At 42.4% G+C, this 14,029-nt stretch overlaps 1 protein-coding gene and 1 long non-coding RNA gene across 9 annotated transcripts in view; one reads left to right on the forward strand and one right to left on the reverse strand.

The window, feature by feature from the left end:
- LOC137223571 (uncharacterized) overlaps nucleotides 1–14,029 on the reverse strand; it is a 182,969-nt gene that overhangs the window by 70,892 nt on the left and 98,048 nt on the right. The gene's annotated exons all lie outside the window — the stretch shown is intronic.
- CC2D2A (coiled-coil and C2 domain containing 2A) overlaps nucleotides 1–14,029 on the forward strand; it is a 138,327-nt gene that overhangs the window by 32,564 nt on the left and 91,734 nt on the right. For all 7 annotated transcript variants that reach the window (XM_067735556.1, XM_067735551.1, XM_067735550.1 and 4 more), the window contains 7 exons: nucleotides 461–549; nucleotides 879–980; nucleotides 5,502–5,603; nucleotides 6,348–6,524; nucleotides 8,932–9,094; nucleotides 12,893–13,029; nucleotides 13,635–13,766. In XM_067735556.1, coding sequence (XP_067591657.1) covers nucleotides 461–549; nucleotides 879–980; nucleotides 5,502–5,603; nucleotides 6,348–6,524; nucleotides 8,932–9,094; nucleotides 12,893–13,029; nucleotides 13,635–13,766 — 902 coding nt within the window. The remainder of the gene's footprint in view (nucleotides 1–460; nucleotides 550–878; nucleotides 981–5,501; nucleotides 5,604–6,347; nucleotides 6,525–8,931; nucleotides 9,095–12,892; nucleotides 13,030–13,634; nucleotides 13,767–14,029) is intronic.

The raw sequence follows: 14,029 nt of genomic DNA on the forward strand, positions 1-14,029 counted from the left end.
ATGTGTTGTCTGTATGAGATAGCCCGGGGCTATAGAACCTCTCATAGAAAAGGTTTCTCTGACTGAAGTTATCAGTGCTGTTGAAAGTTGAACTCCGAAATCAATAGCCATCCATTCATCCGACAAGCCTGTTTCTCAAATCAACAAATTCGAGAAACTCTTCCCAATGGAAATTGAATTGGCAAGTGTGTCTGTGCCTTGAATAGTCAAATGTCATTCGTTTTATTCTTAGTTAAGTCGATGTAACAGCCTTGATAGGACCGAGGTTTTCACTGTCCGTCTTAAAGAAGCCAAGACATGTCCTTATTACATCAAATGGACGGTTATCAGCACTATCTCATGATTGCTTACGTGAAGTTCTAAATTTGCAAAATAAAATTACATTCTCTTGCCATTTTTCAATCTAATCTTCCCTTTGGAAAAAAAAATGTTTTAAAGTAATTTTCTTGTATTGTCTTAGGCTTACCTCCAATTCCTTCAGCTTCCAGAACAGGCTTTGCAGAATTTTCCATGAGAGAACGCATGAGGGAGAAATTACAAGCTGCAAGGGTGAGAGAAACCACAGGAATATTTTGTTCGGTGCTGACTGCAATGCTTCTGGTCTTGTCTAGCTTGCTTTGTTTGCTCAAAACTGCATGGATTTGAATACCGTTAAATTTGTTTTTCATGTTCTAAATGTTAATGCAGTATTTAACATTGGCACAGATGAAAATTATACTTAAGAAGAATTTAACATCCTTTTTCTAAATCATTGTTCTTATCTCTTAAAGAAGTATAACATGTATTTTTTACTGATTTATTTTCTCCTAAGATGGTGACCAAGATTTTCATAGCATCACTGACATGATGTAGCAATAATTTTCTGTTCGACTTTTTAGTCCAAAGCAGAAAGTGCGTTGCTGCAGGAAATTCCCACCCCTCGGCCCAGGCGCTTACGACGTCCCAGTGAGAAAGAATTGGAGACTGAATTTGGCACAGAGGTGAGAAATGGGCCATCCCTACTTTGTGACCAAGGACAATGAAGCAGAATACAAATTTTCCAGCAAAAGTTCTAGAACAGAGCTATGCACAGACGAGGTGTTAAATGCTTATTATTAATAATAATAGCTACTATTTATAAAGTGCTACTCGGTGCCAGGCATTTTGCCAAGTCTGCCCCATGTTATCACATGCCCTTATCCCAACACACCTATGAGGTGGGTACTATTATTTCCATTCACATTTGATATATGAGGTTCAGAGGGGCTGCAAAGCTATCCCCAGGTCACAGAGCATGTACATGGAGGAGTCCGGATTTGACCCCAGCTCTATCTCATTCCCAGTCTGTCTCAAGGGTCAGTGTTGCTGGGTCCATGGATCTTGCTGGGAAACAGAGAAAGAGATGAGAGTAGAATCTGATCGTGGGGGCCTGAGTGTTACACTAAGGAGCACTGATGGTTTTTCATAAGCAGTGGAAAGCAATTGACAATAGGATCGGGAGGTGGTTTGAACGCACTGGGTTGATTTCTGTTTGAATCTGAGATGCTGGTGAGGCATCACAGCACGTGTTCCTCTGGAGATGCACATAGAGGAAGGGACCTGGGGCTGGAGAAACAGATTCTGGAAGCGTTTCTACTGTGGTCAGTTTTGAAGTTTTGAGAGTGCCTTTGCTTCCTGAGGGAAAGAAGACTGAATGAAGACAGCCTTACACTTGGAGAAAAACTGACAGTAAAAGCCCATGAATCAGAGTAGAAGCCAGTAAAAGACAGAAAGACGTAGCAGGGATGTTGCTGAAGGACAAGCATGTAAGAGGGTAAAAGAAGGAACAGAAAGAACAGAGCAAATGGCTCAATGAAGTGTTTGCAAGTCTAATCCAATGGTTTGTTGTTGATGATGATGGTTTCGGTTGTTTTCAAAGTCTATGCTTTAGGGATATTTCTGAAACACAACCACTGATTTCTTAGATGATGCCTTTTCTTTTTCTATGATGAGATGCTACAAATTTTTACCTATATTCAACCCAAACAAGCCAGAGATTGCATGATTACAAGGAAAGTTGCAGCCATCCTCATAGGTTGTTGGAACACTCAGTCAGTCCCCTAAAAAGGCTTTATGACAATTTGCTACTCCATTCTACTGAGGACACATTTCTTGTTCTTTAATTCCAATTTATTTTCTTCCGTAAGAGCCATAATTGTAAGAGCCATAATTCTAAAATACTGGAAAATAAAGAAAAAGTCCCTGAAATCCCATCATGATGACACAAACACTTTGATTGTTTCAGCAGTTGTGTGAGTCTCGGCTTCTGGTCAAGTGGCCTAAGTGATAGGAGGGCCTGGTCTCCTATATCCGGCCTTGTATGTATCTTCTGATGGATAATCATTTCATACAGTCATGGTAGTTTTCACTTGTCCATGGGCCATGAATATGATACCCAAATCAAGTTGGAAGCTTTAGAGGTAAAAATGTAGTCTCTTGGCCCATAGGGTATTTATTTCTCCTTGTGAGCAGGACCTTGACTTGTATGTCTGTCATAGTCTATCTCCCCTAAGAGCCATTCTGTGGATTTGAGGCAAACATCAACTGCCTTGCCCTTAGACCTGATCTCATGTTGCTAATGGAACATACCATTCACAAGCACATTTCTTCATGTATACACCTCAACCCAGAAGGAATATCTAAAAAGTGGTCCATTTATATCCTATGGAGCAAAGAGCAAAGCACACGAAGAACCCAGATGCTGGACCTCAGCTGCCCAGCATTCAGTGCTGGCAATCTCACACACTAGCTGGGTGACCTTGGACATGTAACTTATCTACTCTCTGGACCCCACTTTCCACCTCTGTAAAATAGGGATACTACTAGAACCCAATTCTTGGTATTGTTTTGAGGATTAAATGATCTCATACATGCTACAGTGTTTCAGACAGCACCTGGCACATGGTAAGCCCTCTCTCTGTAAGTGGTAGCTAGTGTTAGAGGCTGTAGGGTCAGAGTGAAAAGGAGAAACCAGTTGGGAATATGGTAGAGAATCCAAATTATCAACACAAACCTGTGCTTAACTCTTGTTTGCATTTCTATTTACTTTATACTCAGCAGACTTGTGATAAGAGAACAAAGCCAAACACAAATCTCTAAGAACATGTCAACATCAAAGTGGAAATAACATAGAACTTTTGACTACTTGGTCTCCACTAGACACCACCATAACGTCTTTATTTTCTGGGCCTGGTTCTCTGTCCCAGGTGACCCAAGTTCTGATCCCTTGACACACTCTACCTGTGGCCCAGCCAGCATCTACAGGAGACTCCTTCCTGCCAGGTGCCCACTGGGCTCTGAATACACAGGGATGTCAGTCACAGCCTACTCTCAAGGATCCCAGTAGGGATGACAGGCAGGTTATCAGACAATGGAAGTACAGGATGATTAAGATCTGTGGTGGGTGCTATTAGGAGCTCATAGAAAGGGCACGTGGCTCCAGCCTTGGAGTCAGGTTACGTAAAATCTGAGGAGTCTTGGCGTAGGCAATGGTTCCTTATCTCTGACTCCAAAACACAAGTGGCAGAAGAATAAATAGATACACTGGACTTCATCAAAATTAAACATTTCTGAGCTTCAAAGAAACCATCAAGAAAGTGAAAAGACAACACACAGAATGGGAGAAATTATTTGGAAATCATATATCTTGATTAATATCATGGCTGATATCAAGAATGTATAAAAATCTGAGGTATCTGCAAGACAATCCAGATTAGGATGTCTTTTAAGGAATTAAAAACATTGATTAGCAGTTTAGAAGAGAGATCAGGGCTAGAACTAGTATATTTTGTAGTTATGGTATGGTAAAAGTAATGAGACTTGATATTGCCTAGTTCAAGCTAGAAGAGGGCCATAGAGCCTTCTTGGAGGATACAACAAATTCAAGGGTGAGAAAGAATTCCTAGCTGGACACATGCACGTATCATGATAGGCATTCAAGTTGAAATTAAATGTCATTATTACTCTAAGCTTATATAAAGATATTATAGATAATAGTTCTTTAAAATTTAATTCTGCACACTCAATCCTTTTAAATATATTTAATAGCTTTTAATATGCTAGTATAATTTACTTTTAAATATTTTTAGATCTTAGTAAAAATTAAATTACAAGCTTTTTGATCAAGTCCATAAATATCATAATAAAACCGTCAATATTACAATAAAAGACACCAATGAAATTGTATTTTCGGAACTTAATAGCCTCTATGCCAAGCAAGTATAGAAAGGGATGGGAAGAAACAAAAAGAATAAAATACTAATCTCCGCATACACATATTTGCCACATGGAATTTAACCTACTTATCTTTTTTTTCTAAACGGCTAGTGTTTCTGCCTGGTCTTGTGTTTTAGTATCATCATCTTTACAGTTCTCTAAAACCCAAGGCTTGCCTACACACAGAGTCAAGCTTCTCTTCTCTCTTATTGGTTGAGCCCTTGGCTTGTTTTCATGCTGTCAAACATATCAGTCTCCCTCATGGGCTATCGGAGGTGGGGGATTCTGAGGCAGGCAGGAGCAGAATGGCATCCTCAGCAGTGAACGAGAAAGCTTTAGCCCTGTTTTATGAGAAGACTAAACTTGGAAAATCCTTAGAAAGTCTTCCTGATCCAGCACTGGAACCTGATCTTTAGTCTACGCTAATTTTTTTCAGTTGTTTCTCCTTACACTAAGTAATACCCATCTGCTTCTTTCCTCATCTTCAAAAGCACCATTTAAAATTCTGGAATTTACCAAGACAAATAACAATTCTTGGCATTGCACTGCGACATTTATTCATTAGCACGCCTTCAACTTCTATATAATTGAGTACCAGTACATAACTACTTAACCTTATACTGCAAAATGAGAAGATGGAGGAAAAGCGTAGAATTTTACATAAATTGGAAGTGTATGTGTTCTCTTGCTAGTATGATAGATTGTACCCAATTGATGTCCTCATTTTTATTCTGGCCATTGCTGGACATCTAGCTGCATTTAGGTGAAATTTTATAGCACCTTATCTTAGCTGTTCCAAGTGTTTCTAGCTTTCATCACACAGGTGTCTCTGGATAAATGCCTGAGGAGACTCAGTCAGCCATTCTGAGATTTAAACAAAACTGAAAGGCCAGGGCTGGGGCAGCCCTTGCCCACTTGGACTTATTTATAATCATTGATACTTTTCATCATAGACTGTTTGGAAATGATGCTCTGTGAGCTGGATAATCTATTGATCTATAGGATGAAATAACACTTTTCATTTTCAGGTTTAATGACTATAAAATTTTATATTTGTTTAGTCTTGAGAGAGACAGAGCTGAGTAAGAAAATATTCAGCCACGTTAACATTCAAATATATTTGAAATTTGTAAACATTTCATTCCTTAGAAATGGTGAGATGCATCAATGGTCAGAAGATAAGACTTTTGAAGGTTAATGCTTGTGTTAGAACATCCTTAGTTTCTTGATTTAAATGGTGTCTCTATCATTTTTTTCTACTCGTATAGCCAGGTAGAGAGGTACAAAGGACTCAACAAGAAGATGACTCCCAAGGTTTTTCAAGAGTAAAATTCCATGATTCTGCGCGAAAAATCAAGTCTAAACCCCCGGTGAGAAATCCTGTGTTTTTAAATCATGTTTGTTTTAAATCATGCATTCTTTAAATCATGTATTTTGTTGATTTGTTTGTTTTTCAAAAATATTCAATGAGAAATGACTATACACACAAGCTGACTCCTATTGCATGGAGTATGTGAGAAAAAGTATGAGAAATGATTCCTACTTTTGAAATCCTAGAATCATGTGGAGAGATTAGAATACTGCCTACTTTGGGGAAGGGAAATGCATGGAAGGGCAGGAAATGTTCATGATATGACTACTTGTTCAGCCATGAAGTTGCACCAGCTTTTACTATGGGGAAAAAAAGGGGATAATAACTCAAGAAGAGTTAAAACAAACTCCCCAAAATGATCTTTTTTTTAATAAAAAAGTTTAACAAACACTGTATTGCTCAAAATTAAAAGTATCTCAGCATTGGCCTATAAAACAATTGAATCCACTTTTTTGCATTTTAATCATCTTTTCTAAAGCATTTACTGATATAAATAATGTATTTATGTGCTTGTAGGAAGGTAAATAATTGCTGATTTATAAAAAAAGTAACTCATTAAAGTTAGTTAACTAAGGAGGCCTGTTGCGTCTGTTAAAGTTCACCACCTTCAACAAAGGTAATATGCTTAGGAGGCCTAGAACGTGCCTGATGCTCTGAGCATCCAGCCAGCTGTCAGTGAACCGTGCAGAAGTCACCTCAGTTTAGATAATCCCAAATTCTATTGCTTGCTGCTTCTCTGTAGGTTCCGCCTGGCTTCCCTTCTGCTGAGGAAGCTTATAACTTTTTTACTTTCAACTTTGATCCCGAACCAGAGGAATCAGAGGAAAAACCAAAAGCAAAAAGTAGACATGGAACTAACCAAGAGGAGGAGGAAGGAGAGGAAGAAGAGCCACCTATGCAAGAAGGAGTAAACAAAATGGTATTTAGTATTAGGATGGTAATGAGGAGAGGGATGATGATGCTATTGGTGATGATGCTATTGGTGATGATGGTGATGATGGTATTGGGGATGATGGGGATGATGGGGATGATGATCGTGATGATGGTGATGGGGACGATGATGGGGACGATGATGGGGACAATGATTGTGATGATATCCCAGCCAGGAAAAAAGTGGCTGGGAACAAACTCAACACCACCACACAGAACAACTCATCCATGTCCTAACTGAAAGCAATAAGAATACCAGATTCACATTGCTTTCTTAGCCCTTGATTTTACCCCATAATCTTGGGACTCAGTACCTCAATTAAATCTGTCCATCTTTCTCTTGTGGGAAAAAAAAAAGTGTAGCAACATCGTTTACAGATTTTTCTTGCTAGACTCCACACAAGGATTAGTATTCATTTCATATACAAAATGTTTACCTCTCCAAGGCAAATGAAACCTCTCTCTCTCTCTCTCCCCACAACCTTACAGGTGAGCAGGTTTTTGTGCCCCATACCACACCCAAGTTACAACTCAGATTCTGTAATTGTGGGTGGGATGTGTGAAATCAAAGAAAACATGCTATTAAAAATGGGCAGGGGCTTCCCTGGTGGCACAGTGGTTGAGAGTCCGCCTGCTGATGCAGGGGACACGGGTTCGTGCCCCGGTCCGGGAGGATCCCACATGCCGCGGAGCGTCTGGGCCCGTGAGCCATGGCCGCTGAGCCTGCGCGTCCGGAGCCTGTGCTCCGCAATGGGGGAGGCCACAGCAGTGAGAGACCCGCGTACCACAAAAAAAAAAAAAAGGGCAGAGGACTTGAACAGCCATGTCTCCAAGGAAGATATACAAAGGGCCAGTAAGTACATGAAAAGATGCTTAACAGCACTAATCATTAGGGAAACGCAAATCAAAAGCACAATGAGATACCACTTTACACAAATTAAAGTGACTATTATAAGATAGATAGATAGATAGGTAGGTAGGTAGATAAAGGAAGGAAGGGAGGGAAGGAGGGAGGCAGGAAGGAAGGAAAAGTGCTGGCAAGTATGTGGAGAAACTTGTGCATTGTTGATGGTGATGCAACATGGTACAGCTGCTGTGGAAAAAGCCTATTTCTGAGGTTCCTCAGAAATTGAAACATAGAACTAACTACCATACAATCCAGCAATACCCAAAAGAACTGAAAGCAGACACTCAAACAGATATTTGTACACTCGTGTTGACAGAAGCATTATTTACAATAGCCAGAAAGGAAGGAAATTCTGACATATGCTAAACATGGATGAACCTTGAAGACATTATGCTAAGTGAAATAAGCCGGTTACAAAAGGACAAATATCGTGTGATCCCACTTTCGTGAGGTACCTAGAGTTGTCAAGTTCATGGAGAAAGACAGTACACTGGTGGTTGCCAGGGACTGGAGGAGGGGGAAACAGGGAGATATTGTTTAATGGGGACAGAGTTTCAGTTGGGGAAGATGAAAAAGTTCTGGAGATGGATGGTGACGTTGGTTGTACGACAATGTAAATATACTTAATGCCACAGAACTGTACATTTAAATGGGGTTAATATGATACATTTTATGTTACTTATATTTTACCACATTAAAAAACAAAAAGGAAAACACACCGGAATGTTTCAGAATTTGCACAGTTGGCCTATTTCTGTGCTTAGCTTTTAGTCACCTCCCTTGAAAAATGACTCCCAGAAATGGAATTTCTTACCTAGGTCTATGAAAGCTTGGGAATACTTTAGTGTGCTCTATAATAATTGTTTTACAAATCTATATTCAGCTAGTTCTGGCTCAGGATGTCTCATGAGGCTGCAGACAAGGTGGCCAAGGCTGCATTCATCTGAAGGCTTGACTGAGTTGGGAGGGTTTGCTTCCAAGGTGGCTCACCCATCTGCCCAGAAAGTGCTGGTTGTTGGCGGGAGGCCTCAGTTCAGACCTTCCTGTAAAGCTGCCTGAGTGTCCTCATGACATGACAGCTGGTTTCCCCAAAGCAAGTGATCTGAGAGGAAGCAAGGAGGAAGCCAGGATGCCTTTTATGACCTAGTATCAGACTCTACATAACCAAACTCATATTCTACTCATAGAAGCAAGTCACTAAGTACGGCCCAGATAGAAAGGAGGAGTATCAGGCTCCACTTTTTTTTTGCGGTACACGAGCCTCTCACTGTTGTGGCCTCTCCCGTTGCGGAGCACAGGCTCCGGACGCGCAGGCTCAGCGGCCATGGCTCATGGGCCCAGCCGCTCCGCGGCATGTGGGATCTTCCCAGACCGGGGCACGAACCCATGTCCCCTGCATCGGCAGGCGGACTCTCAACCACTGCGCCACCAGTGGCGCCCTCTTGCTGTTTTTTTAATGAAATAATGCTGTTTTTTTAATGAAATGCAGGACGAGGAAGAGCTGCTCGATGGTGGGGATACTGAGCATCTCCTACTGGGCTTAGATCACGCGGCTGAAGATTTTGTGGCAGTCAGACCTGCGGAATATGAAAGTGTCCACATCCGTCTGCAGATGGAAAAAGAACTCCTGTTCATACCCAGCACGTTGACAGGTACTTGCTCTCTTTATCGTCCTACTCAACTTAGGCATCTTCGTTTTCCTTCAAATGAAATGTGGCTGGTGTATAAGGATGCCTGATTTCCACAACTGATCCCAATTTCTAATCTAATTTCATAATCAAGAAATATGTTCAGACAAAAAAACATAGAACATGGGAAAATATCCATTCAACAACACTTATCGATAGACTAGCAGAAGAAATACCAGGATGCTATGGGAACCCCTCCACCAAATCCATGACCAGTTCTGGGGCTGAGAGTGTGTGAGACTCTGAGATTCAGGCTGTGAAATGGAAAAACTCAGTTTCATCCTCTACTTACACTCAGCACTTCTAGAACACTTCTGTGACCAGATGTGTGGGTTTCTTCCCACAGCAACCAATTCTCCAACACCAGCTAGGTGTCCTACAACTGAATTCTGACAGCGTCTACCTGGGGTTAGCACAGAACCCACAGATTTAGGGCTCAGTCCCACAAGACTTCCCCCTACCTCCCATGCCAACCCTAGGTATTGGGTCACCAGGTTACCCACAGCTCTATTTGACTCTACTACAATGAGATGGTTCCATGACACCATCTTCAGGTTGAATAATTTGCTACAACAGCACGTAGAACTGAAGGAAACACTTACTTATATTTACTGGTCTATTATACACTAAAGAAAATGGTAGAGGATGCAGATGAAGAGATGCATAGGGCGAGGTATGAGGGAAAGCTTCCATGCCCTCTCCAGGCACACAACCTCCCAGCACCTCCATGCGTTCACCAACCAGGAAGCTCTCTAAACCCCTTCAGTGAGGATTGTTATGGAGGCTTCAATTATGTAGGCATGATTGATTACATCATGGCCACTGGTGATGGATTCTCTCTCTAGACCCTCTCCTGTCCCGGAGGTAGGGATAGAGGGAGGCAGATGCTGAAAGCCCCAGCCCTCTGCTCACATGCTTGGTTTCCCTGGACACCAGCACCCATCCTGACAGGAGCCCCAGCCACCTGTCATCTCATTAGCATACAGGAGACAGTTACCACTCCAGAGATTCCAGGGGTTTGAAGAGCTGTGTGCCAGGAACATGGCTGGCCAAGCTTCCTCCTCCATGGGGAAATGGCCAGGCTACTGAAGCCGGGACCATCTGACTGATTCCCAGGTACATCTCCTTTCTCCCTCTCTTTCCTGGGTCTCCCTTTGCTCTTTTTTCCCCCTGGAATTTCCTTTCCTCCTGAGAGTTCCTGAGGGATCCCCCTAGTTCCAGTGAGTCCTGCAGGAGTGCACCCCTCAGGCTGGGAGGAGGCCTGAGCTTATCTTACTTGGAAGTTGGATTTCTTTTCATTTGTCCTGTTCTATTTAAGTTCCAATTAAATACTGAGCCAAAAGCAAATTATTGTTTCTTTTTGAGAGGTCATTTTGAATCAACTATGTTCAAAGTATCATAATTTGCTGGACATCCCAAGTTTCTTTTTCAAGAAGGTAGCTGGCAAAAGTACCCAAGGATTTTAACTTTACAATAATAATAATAGTAATAATAATAGTGAATGCATTCTGTGCGTTGATTCCACCTGGTACTTTTCCAAATGCTTGATGTGTATCAACGAACGTGCCTCACCCACCCACCAGGGCTGGAGAAGTGACTTTTTGTCATGCCCATTCTACAGATGAAGAAGTAGAAGCTCAGAGGAGTTAGGGATCTGGCCCAAGACCATGAAGCTAGTAAAGCAAGGCAGGTTTCTGATCTAGGGGACCTGCCCCGGAGGCCACCCACGTGCACATGCATCCTGACGCTTCTTCGGGGAGAGAGGCGTCGCAGCAGCCTTAGCCAAGGAGGAGCTTCGTCACTTGGGTTTTTGCTCAGAGGATTCACTGTCAGGCCTCTCCCTGGAGCCTAGCTGAGTTGGGGTTGGAGGTCAGACCCCAGGGGCTGTCTCAGACCGGGCCAGAAACTGGGAGTCGGTAGAGGCAGTGGAAGAGGCTTAGGGAGTCCTGGTTGCACTGTGCTTGCTCTGAGCAGGGAATCGGGGCTTCCATTCCGTGGAGGCGACCCCACGACCAAGCACAGAGACCCAGTTCTTCCTTCCTGAGGTATGACCTTTAGCATGTTCCTCTACTCTCAGGTGCCTCACCTGAAGACAGGGGACAATGAAACTATCCTGCAAGGTGACTCTGGGCATTTATTTTTATTTTGAGCATTGAGGAAATAATATGAGTGAAGTGCCTATGTTGCGACTAGCACTTAGCAGGGGATCAAAAATAAGAACTTCTGTTACTGTTGCTGTTTTCTTGCTACTGTTTAGAGAATGGTCTCCAAAGCAGAGTGAGTTCATCCCAGGGGTATAGGAAGAAAACATCAAGACTTCTACTTACATTTATTTTTAATCTCATCCTTTCCTAATTTAATTTTGCTTGTGCCATAGTGCATACATAATAAATAAACATACATAAAATGAGCAAGTGCCCAAAAATGCTGCGATGAAAGCTTTGAAGACCATTGGACTAGTGGTGGACTGACGTTTAGACTTGTGGATAGATGAGGTGGGGGACAGAAAAAAAGGTAAAACGATAGTTTGCTCTGCATTTTCTAAGGACCCAGAGATAGGTTTTCCTAGGAATACTGGTATTAGTTGTTTTTTGTGGATGGGTTTGGGATGCAGAGTGTCCAAATGGCCACACGCTGGAAAATTAGCAGATTCAGGAATTTGGGGTGTTTTAGAGTGAGATAATTATAAAACAAAAACAAGTCTCCACCTTTCATTGTTCATTGCCAAATTGCATCCTGACCTTCATGTCAGCAGCGGCCAGCTTCTCCTCTAGCCCACTCTGCTGAAGAAGCAGGCCCAGATGTCTTTTTGGAATTGCGGATCTGCTCAGTCAGTCCCTGGCACGAGGTCTTCAGTGACCCCACCCCCTTGACCAGAACCCAAGCTCCTCTGAGACGTGCAGGGCTCTCCCGGCTCTCCCTCCTGCCCTCTGCTGACATTATCTCCAGGCACTGCTCCTGCCCTCGGCACCACTGCATTCTGGGTGTTTCTGTTTCCCACTCAGCACAGGCTGTTCCCTTGGGCAGACACTCTTGCTCGTCCCATCACCAGCTCTTTCCTTCTCAATCTTCAGGAGGCAGTGCAAATGGAAAAGCCTGTTTTTCACCGCTCCATCTCAAGTCTATCCCCTTCCCGCCCTGCATTATTATCACAGGTGTTCTTTTCTTCACCATGCTTACCATTCTCTGAAATCATCTTGTTCCGTCCTTTGTTGGCTGTTGCTGCCTGTCGCTCCCACTGACCCCACAGAGCCTCCTGAGCACCGGGCACAGGGAAGCTGTCAGCAAAGATCTGATCTATGAACAGATCAAAGAGTGAGGGAGTAAATGAAGTCACGTTGACTCAAGTGAACTTTTTAATTTACAAAGCACTTCCTCATACTTTACTTCATTTAATTCTCCCAAGACCCCAAAGAAATAGATATTACAATCACTTTTGTATGAAAGGAAAGGGTTCAAAGAAGCATCTGGTCCAAATTCACTCTGCTGATGAGCCCAGGAGCAGCTCCTCTGATTTGGGTACCACAGTCCTCGCAGTGTGTGAGGCCACGCGGGCGAGTTAGGTGTAGAATATCCAACATGATACTGCGGGTAAACACATTCATCTTTCCCTTGGTCCTGCTTCCATCAATCAGTTTGGAGCATTTGCAGTTTCCAAGAACATAAGTAAAACCTCCGGTGGTGGTTTTCATTCACCAAATTGCGGTTTGAAACGTTCAGGTTGGCACTAATGAGGCTTGTATTTATTTATGAACTGTCTAGTGCCTACGTATAAAAAGCTTCCTGAGAATGTGCAGCCCAGGTACCCGGAAGACGAAGGCCTTTACATCGGGGCAAGACTGGAGGTGCCGAGAACCAACCAGAACATCATGGAGAACAGGTTGCTGGTGCAGGAGCCCGTAAGCTCTCAGCCCTGCTGCCTCATTGTAGCCCAGGAGGGATTCATGGATGCTCTTTATCCTATGGGCCATCACTGCAGCGTGGTACTCATTTCCTCCTGAGAGCGTCTGCACAGGGGTTCATTCTTCTTTTTTTTTTTTTTTTTCAATTTGTCCTCAATATGTTCAGTGGCCCTCAAACATCACACCCTCTCCTCTACTCAAATCCCATCTTCTCCAAGCTGGAGTCAGGCTCCTCCTGTTAAATCCGATATTGGCAACCTTTTCCCAATTCACAGAAATTTTTAATCGTCCAAAGATAGAATGTTCTCAATTGTTTTTCTCCTTAGTTGCCTTTCTTAATTTTTGACGAATAGAAAATATATTTTTCTTAAACAATCCTTTAATTTTTTTCTTAAACTTTTTTTGAGGAGAGAAGGTTGAAAACTATATCTTAAATTAATTCTGGGGGCATTAGTGAAAACTCAATTTCTAATGGAAACAGAGACTTTAAAATATTTACCGGGCAGGGGGAAGGTGCATGAAATACGTATATTGACAGAGAATTTCCCTGCAAACGCTGTTTATTTTGTAAACCATTTTCTGTCCCTCTGCTTGATCCCCAGGGGAGGAGATGGTTCGGAGATGATGGAAGAATCCTAGCACTGCCAAGCCCCATCAAGCCATTTCCTTCAAGACCACCCATGCTGACACAGGAGCAAGACATTAAGGCAGAACTCGAAACACTGTATAAAAAGGTAAACCTCCCTCCCCATTTTTAATACATAAATTTGCTTGAAAGTGCTTTGCTTTTTGAATAGATTGGAATGATGAATTTGCAACATTCTATTTTGACTTTTTTTTAATAATTCACTATCTTACACATGCAAAGCAAACAGCAGGCATATTATATAAGAGTGAGTCTCCTGCCCTCACCAAATCCCTTCTTAAACAAGGAATGAGTTTCCCAGGTAGGAATGGCTAGGTCAGCGTCTTTATTCACATAACCAGGTTAGCTACC

The sequence above is a fragment of the Pseudorca crassidens genome, chromosome 4 (genome assembly GCF_039906515.1).
Source record: "Pseudorca crassidens isolate mPseCra1 chromosome 4, mPseCra1.hap1, whole genome shotgun sequence".
In the NCBI taxonomy this organism is placed as follows: domain Eukaryota; kingdom Metazoa; phylum Chordata; class Mammalia; order Artiodactyla; family Delphinidae; genus Pseudorca; species Pseudorca crassidens.